The sequence below is a fragment of the Dendropsophus ebraccatus genome, chromosome 1 (assembly GCF_027789765.1).
Source record: "Dendropsophus ebraccatus isolate aDenEbr1 chromosome 1, aDenEbr1.pat, whole genome shotgun sequence".
Lineage (NCBI taxonomy): Eukaryota > Metazoa > Chordata > Amphibia > Anura > Hylidae > Dendropsophus > Dendropsophus ebraccatus.
Genome location: NC_091454.1, coordinates 12,779,060 through 12,787,484, shown reverse-complemented (window position 1 = coordinate 12,787,484; position 8,425 = coordinate 12,779,060). Strand labels below are relative to the sequence as shown.

The following is an 8,425-nucleotide window of genomic DNA, read 5'->3' as shown; positions in this document are numbered from 1 at the left end:
TTATGTTTGTCAATGAAATGATGTGAGGCCCCGGATAGACTTCTAGTATTAGTATGCCTGATGTCATTTGTGCTAGCCTAGTTTTTACTTTTCTAGTAGTGCAGCCCACATAAAGTAGGTTGCCTCTATACATTGTATGACACATACTGCAAATGTGGTGTTGCAGTTGCAGAACATTTTGATATTATGTTAATCAGATCAGTTCAGTTCTACTAATTATTTTCTTTGGCACTGCATATTGGCACATAGTACATGTACTTGCCCCACATTTAAAAAAACCTTTGCAGGATAACCAAGAACCAATATTTTGTGGGTTTTTTAAAATTGACGGTGCAATTCTGTCTCGCAATGTTGTGCCAAGATGTAGCGGCACACCCGCTCTGGGACACTACAAATCAAAATAGGTTGGGGTTAGTAAGGGGTTAAGTGAATGGGTGTGACCACAACTGCTGCTTATTCAGTGTCAGGCTTAAGTTTCGTTTCTTCCCTCCTCTGTCAGCCATGGCGTCTGCTATTCTGAGAGACGAGCTGATCTGCTCCATCTGTTTATCTGTATTTAAGGATCCTGTAATGCTGAGATGTGGCCACAACTACTGCCGGGTCTGTATTGATCGTGTGCTGGATACACAAGACGGGTCTGGAGTTTTTTCCTGTCCTGAATGCAGAAAAAAGTATCGGCAGCGGCCGTCACTGATGAGGAACATAAATCTCCATAATGTAGCAGAACGTTTCCAGTTTACTCAGCCAGAACAAGCGGAGATCACCGGGATCTGCTGCACTTACTGTGTGGACTCTGCTGTACCTGCTGTGAAATCCTGTCTGCACTGTGAGGCTTCTCTGTGTGATAAACACCTGAGAGCTCACAGCAAGTCACCAGAACACGTCTTATCTGAGCCCAGCACTTCCCTGGAGAAGAGGAAATGTTCTGTCCATAAGAAGATCCTGGAATATTACTGCACTGAGGACGCTGCTTGTATCTGTGTGTCCTGTTATATGATTGGAGAACACAATGGACATAAAATGGAGTCACTAGATGAGGTCTCTAAAAAAAGGAAGGAAAAACTAAAAAATGTTCTTCAGAAACTGATGACAAAGAGAGAGGAGACTGAGGAAAGAGTCAGGAGTGTGGAGGAGCACAGGAGAAAAGCTAAAAAAAAATCAGCTGGAGAAGCCAAGAGAGTCACTGCCCTGTTTACAGACATCAGGAGACGGCTGGACCACCTGGAGAAGAGGGTCCTGAGCGAGATCTCCAGGCAGGAAAAGGAAGAGTCACTGTCACTGTCTGCTCTGATCCAGCAGCTGGAAATAAAGAAGGACGAGCTGTCCATGAAGATGAGACACATTGAGGAGCTGTGTAACATGGCGGATCCATTGACTGTCTTACAGGAACCAGACACAGGTGACTTGTGTGATCCTGAGGAGGGGGGAGGTGATGAGGACACAGGGGGACGTGATAGACAGCCCCATGGTGTAGATGATCTGGATGTGACTGTGATCTCAGACACATTCCGCACATTATGTGACATAATATCAGCTATAAGGATCTATGGGGAGGGTCCTGCAGACATATCCCTGGATGTCAACACAGCTGATAATAATCTCCTTATATCAGACGACCTAAAAACTGCAACCAGGACAGAAGAGGAGCAGAATCGTCCAGAAACAGCAGAGAGATTCCAGGATTATTCTCAGGTGATGAGCAGCAGGAGATTCTCCTCAGGGCGACATTATTGGGATGTGAAGAGCAGTAGATTAGGATGGTGGAGTGTGGGGATGTGTTATCCCAGTATAGACAGGAGAGGAGATCAGTCACTCATTGGAAATAATAACAAGTCCTGGTGTGTGAGGAGGAGTAATAATAAGTATTCAATGATACATGACAGGAAAGAGATCCGGTTACCTGGTTATATCTCCAGTGATAGATTCAGGATCTGTCTGGATTATGAGGCCGGGCGGCTGTCCTTTTATGAGCTGTGTTACCCCATCAGACACTTACACACCTTCACCGCCACCTTCACCGAGCCCCTTCATGCTGCATTTTGTGTATACTGGGTAAAAAGTGGTGAAAGCTATGTAGAAAGTTGGATAAGGCTTAAGACTTAAAATGAATGTGTCATCAGAATTTTTATTGATTAAACATCATTACAAGCATTTTATAATATTAGAAACTGCAATACAACCTCACCCTGATGTCTATTTATCAGACAGGATATTACGCCTGATGAAGCTACCTAAATTGTCCTGAATCTTACTATTTTATATCTTTTCTTAGATTTTTGTAGGACAAACAAAGACATCATATCTGTAGGATTACTATCTTTCCTTTTACTGAAAGCAATACATTTTTTTTCTATTGGCTATGGTATGCTCACATCTATTACGTACATTACACCTTTGGTATATGTTGGAATACCTTTTTTTCTGGTATCCTGATCTATACCAGCAATATACTGCACTTAAAGGAGTTTTAAAAATAAAAATGATTGATGGCCTAGCCACATATTCTGGTCAGAAAATACTTTTGATACATAGGAACACAACCAAACATAGCACTAATCTTTTTCACCTTTATCCATGCTACTATTGAGAGAGTAGAAAAAAAATAGATGTACAGAAAACAGAATAAAAACAGTACTGGTAATTCCTTTTAGAAATTACACATTATAAATAAAGATGAGCGAACCTTGAGCATGCTCAAGTCGATCCGAACCTGAACGTTCGGCATTTGATTAGCGGGGCTGCTGAAGTTGGATAAAGCCCTAAGGCTATGTGGAAAACATGGATATAGTCATTGGCTGTATCCATGTTTTCCAGACAACCTTACAGCCTTATCCAAGTTCAGCAGCCCCCGCTAATCAAAAGCCGAGCGTTCGGATCGACTCGAACCCGAACCCGGTTCGCTCATCTATAATTATAAAGCATGGCCCAATCGGTTCATAAGGGGTGAGGGAAGTTATTTCTTTATCACAAGGCAATTATACTCACCTTTCACTTTATTTCACTTTTATGTTCTTTTATGTCAAAGAAGCATCTTGGTTTATTGCAATTGTCCTGCTTCTGTGATCACTCATGGCCTTATGTGGCGTCTGGCCAAAAGTAGTTTCCCCAGGTTGGGGTTTAGAGAATCCATATTCACAGGATCAGCTGATCGCTGCAGGGACTTCCACGAAGATAGTGGTTGTTATATATGTCCGGACTCTCATGACATCTTTATATTTCCTTCAGAACAACTCAACATCCAGTAAAATCTAAAAAGTTAGTAAAAATCTGTAACAATAACTATATGTACATTAATGTTCATTCAACTATTTCTGATTTTTATACATTGCTCTGGTGTAATCTCTATACCTTGTACAGTCACATCTCCGCCTGTAATACCTGCGATGTAACAGTCCATGTATAATAAACTACTACTATCTACTATTTACTTGTTTATTAACCCCTTCGTGCTGCAGCTAGTTTGGGCCTTAATGACCAGGCTAATTTTTCAAAATCTGACCTGTCTCACTTTATGCTCTTATAGCTCAGTGATGCTTTAACGTATGCTAGCGATTCTGAGATTGTTTTTTCGTCACATATGGCACTTTATGTTAGTGGCAAAATTTGGTCACTACTTTGTGTGTTTTTTGTGAAAAACATCAAAATATCATGAGAAATTTAAAAAATTAGCATTTTATGAACTTTGAAATTCTCTGCTTCTAAAAAAAGAACGTCGTAGCACATAAATTAGTTACCAAGTCACATTACCAATATGTCTTCTTTATTCTGGCATAATTTGGTAAACATGTTTTACTTTTTTAGGGTGTTATGGGGCTTAGAAATTTATCAGCAAATTATCACATTTTCGTGAAAGTTTCCAAAACTGATTTTTTTAGGGACCAGTTCTTTTTTTAAATGGATTTAGAAGTCTGGTATCCTGAAAACCCCAATGAGTGACCCCATTTTGGAAACTACACACCTTAAAGAATTAATCTAGGGGTATAATGAGCATTTTAACCCTACAGGGGCTGGAGGAAAGTATTCACAATTAGGCAGTAAAAAAATGGAAAATTAAAATTTTCCAATAATATATACGTTTAGATTAAAGTTTCTCATTTTCAAAAGGAACATGAGAGAAAAAGCACCCCAAAATTTGTAATGCAGGTTCTCTTGAGTACAACGGTACCCCATATGTGGGCGTAAACCACTGTATGGGCACACAGCGGGGCTCAGAAGGGAAGGAGCGCCAATTAGCATTTTCAGTGCAGATTTTTCTGAAGAAGTTTCTGAGTGCCAGGTGCGTTTGCAGAGCCCCTGTACTGTCAGCAGAATAGATTCCCCCCAAAAGTCACCCCATTTTGGAAAGTGCACCCCTCAACGAATTCATCTTGGGGTGTGGTGACCATTTTTACCCCACAGGTATTAGAGGAAAGTATTCAAAATTGGCCAGTAAAAATGAAAAACTCGAATTTTTCCAATAATATGTTGGTTTAGATTGAAATTTCTCAATTTGACGAGGAAAAGGAGAGAAAACGTACCCAAAAATATGTAACGCAGGTTCTCCTGAGTACAACGGTACCCCATATGTGGGCATAAACCACTGTATGGGCACACAGCAGGGCTCAGAAGGGAAGGAGTGCCAATTTACTGGAGCAAAACCGCAGCTAGTAATGGTTATTAGAATAGCGCAGTTACTAAAATAAAATAAAAAAAATGAGATTACAGGTAATGTGGGGTGGTTACGGACAGCCTGGGGTGGTTATGGGCAACCTGAGGTGGTTACAGGTAATCTGGGGTGGTTACGGACAACATGGGGTGGTCACGGGCAACCTGCTGTGGTTACGGCAACCTGGGGTGGTTACAGGCAACGTGGGGTGGTTACGGGCAACGTGTGGTGGTTATGGGCAACGTGTGGTGGTCACGGGCAACCTGCTGTGGTTACGGCAACGTGGGGTGGTTACGGCAACGTGGGGTGGTTACAGGCATCATGGGGTTGTTACGGGCAACGTGGGCTGGTTACGGGCAACGTGGGCTGGTTACGGGCAACCTGCTGTGCTTACAGACAATCTGGGGTTGTTACGGGAAACGTGGGGTGGTTACGGGCAACCTGCAGTGCTTACAGACAATCTGGGGTGGTTACAGGCAACGTGGGGTGGTTACGGGCAACCTGCAGTGCTTACAGACAATCTGGGGTGGATACGGGCAACGTGGGGTGGTTATGGGCAACCTGCAGTGCTTACAGACAATCTGGGGTGGTTACGGGCAATGTGGGGTGGTTACGGGCAATGTGAGGTGGTTACGGATAAACTGAAGTTCTTATAGGCAATCTGGGGTGGGTACCTGTAATCTGGCATGGGCACCGCAATCTGGAGGGGGTCATTGGCAATTTGGGGTGGTCAGAGGCGACGTGTGGTGGTCAGAGGCGACGTGTGGTGGTTAGAGGCAACGTGCGGTGGTCAGAGGCATTGTGGCGTGGTCAGAGGCAACGTGCGGTGGTTACGTGCAATCTGGGGGGGTTACATGTAATCTGGCGTGATTACGGGGAACCTGGGGGGGTTATGTGCAACCTGGAAGGGTTACAGACAATCTGGGATTGTTACTGATAAACTGAAGTGCTTATAGGTAATCTGGGGAGGGTACATGTAATTTGGGGTGGTTACGGGCAACGTGCGGTGGTTAGGGGCAACGTGCGGTGGTTACAGGCAACATGCGGTGGTTACGGGCAACGTGCGGTGGTTACGGGTAATCTGGGGAGGGGTTAGGGGTAATTTGGGAGTAAACTGCAATTATTACTATAATAAAAAGTGTGTGTTTTATTTTTTTGTATGTTTGTCACTTTTTGTACTTTACACATTCATTTTCACTGTATTACTATGATTACTGTGATATTTTTTTATCACAGTAATCATAGTTCAGTGACAGAGACCAAATTGGTCTCTGTCACTTTAAATTTTCAGAGTTGGCTGGTTGTGGAGCGCATGCGCACTTCATAACCAGCCAGGACGCCGAAGAGGAAGGAGCTCCAGGATCAGGTAACGTATAAGGAGTAGGGGAGGTGACTGGGGGACGGGGGGACATCACTTTTTATCCCCTGTCACCAATCATTCATGGTGACGGGGATAAAAAGTGACGGGAGCACATGGTACAAGCGATCAGCGGTATATAGTATATACCGCTGATCGCTTGTACCGGGACCCCACAGGGGGGGTCCCGATGACTGCCCCATGCTCCCCGCTACCTCCGGTGGCGGAGAGCATGGGGCTTTCATTCATTTTAACTTTTCCATCGCTGTGAACCGACATTAGTCGGTTCACAGCGATGGCGGCGGCCATCTTGGAAATGATGGCCGCCGGGGGAGGGGGGTTAGTGATCGCCCTACTAGGGGGGGCTGATCTGAGGTCTGGGGGACACTTATTTCATCTCCCCCGCCGTAGATTCACGGCGGGGGGAGATGAAAGGTGGCCGCCGCACCGGTAATCCCCTTTACCGACGGCCGCCGCTATAAAGTGAATAGCGGCGATCGTCGGTTAGGCGGGGGGGCCAGGACGGACCTCCGGTAGCTGGGGGGATGGGGTGGGGGCCGTCCCGGCCCCGCAGCCTTATTCTCTGCCATCGCCGTAAAAAGCTGATGGCAGCAGAATGAGGACCCTTAGTGACCGCCGTAAAAAGCCGTATCGGCGGTCACTAAGGGGTTAATGTTGTTCTGTTTTATTGTGTTTGTGTACATTCTATAAAATGTGAGAGTTGAAGGTAAGTGCCCCTCTCCCATGGGTACACTGCAGCCAAGGTGCTAGTCTCCTCTTATGAACTCTGTGCAGACGTTTTACCACCAGAAGTATCCCCTCCATATGGAAGATGTCACAGCTGTAGTGTGAAGAGTGTGGCCCAGGTGGGGGGTTTAGTGCCTAAGTGAATGTACCATGAGTATTTTCGCTTTAAGCATTTCACATTGATAGAACGGCACTGGCGCGGTGAAGTCGGCGCCGCTGTCCTTTTTTTGGACCGCAGCCCGGTTCCTGCGTACCAGTCAGTGGTAAAGCACTGGGGACGGACTGGCCCACCCCGACTGGGAGGAAACCTCTGCGGCTCTATTAGAATCAATGGAGCCGCATCATAGAGGCCAGCCGGCCTCCAGTGCTTCAGCCCAGTGTATGAGTACACCAATCTTTATATATTTTCCCCATCGAGTAGTAGATGCTTGAAACAAACTCACAGCAGATGTGGTTGATAAATACACAGTAAGTTGATGTAAACCTGCCTGGGAGAAACATTTATCTCAGAAAGGAAATAAAATAATGATATTTTTCCTGAATACACTGATACTTAGCTTAAAGGGGTTGTTCAACCATCAGCCAAAAAAATGCTGTTGTTGTGTCTAAGGCTTATCTAAATATCCCTGCCAAGTTTCGCTGCTACATAATATTTTTTGTGGCTGCTGTGGAGCTGTTCCCTACCATCCATGTTCTCTTCACTTCCTGTTGGTAAGACAGCCCACTCAGTAACAGCCACTGCTGCTAAGCCAGCCCCCTCAGTAACGCCCATTGCTGCTAAGCCAGCCCTCTTAGTAATGCCCACTGCTGCTAAGACAGCCCACTCAGCAACAGCCACTGCTGGTAAGACAGCCCATTCAGTAACGCCCACTGCTGCTAAGCCAGCCCCCTCAGTAACACCCACTGTCGCTAAGTCAGCCCCCACAATAACAGCCACTGCTGGTAAGACAGCCCACTCAGTAACAGCCACTGCTGGTAAGCCAGCCCATTCAGTAACGCCCACTGCTGCTAAGCCAGCCCACTCAGTAACACCCACTGCTGCTAAGCCAACCCCCTAAGCAATGCCCACTTATGCTAAGCCAGACCCCCTCAGTAACGCCCACTGCTGCTAAGCCAGCCCCCTCAGTAACACCCACTGCGGTTACGCCAGCCCCCCTAAGTAACGCCCACTGCTGCTAAGCCAGCCCCCTCAGTAATGCCCACTGCTGCTAAGCCAGCCCCCTCAGTAACGCCCATTGCTGCTAAGCCAGCCCCCCCAGTAACACCGAAAAAAAAGACAAATTTGGTCAGCTCTCCTAGAACACCATTCACACTAGGCAGGAGCACGTTTCTATGGCTGAAATTGAGCAAAGAACGGACAAACATAAAATGACACAGAAGGGTGCTCATATAGTGCAGTATTCAGGATTTAAGATAGAGGATAATGTCCTTGCAAGAATAAAACTAACCTTATAATGTTGTGCAAACAATAGGCACAACACTAGTAGGGCTTAAATGGAAAGTATAGAGCCAGGCATTCAGTGTGCAGCCGACAGCTCCCGTCGCTTGCAGAAACTTGCCATCGCTTGCAGAAACTTGAAGAAAGGACTGTAGATAGCTGATAGAGCCTCGGCGCTGGACTTGTAGGATACACTCTCCAGTACCAAATGTATTATTAAAATAACTTGTTTTATTGA

General features: G+C 45.5%; 1 protein-coding gene across 1 annotated transcript; it reads left to right on the top strand.

The window, feature by feature from the left end:
- The first annotated feature begins 498 nt into the window (after positions 1-498).
- LOC138789040 (E3 ubiquitin/ISG15 ligase TRIM25-like) lies at positions 499-2,745 on the top strand. The gene has a single exon (XM_069967560.1). It carries the CDS (start codon positions 502-504, stop codon positions 2,101-2,103), a length of 1,602 nt encoding a protein of 533 aa, XP_069823661.1. The 5' UTR covers positions 499-501; the 3' UTR covers positions 2,104-2,745.
- The last annotated feature ends 5,680 nt before the right edge of the window (positions 2,746-8,425 follow it).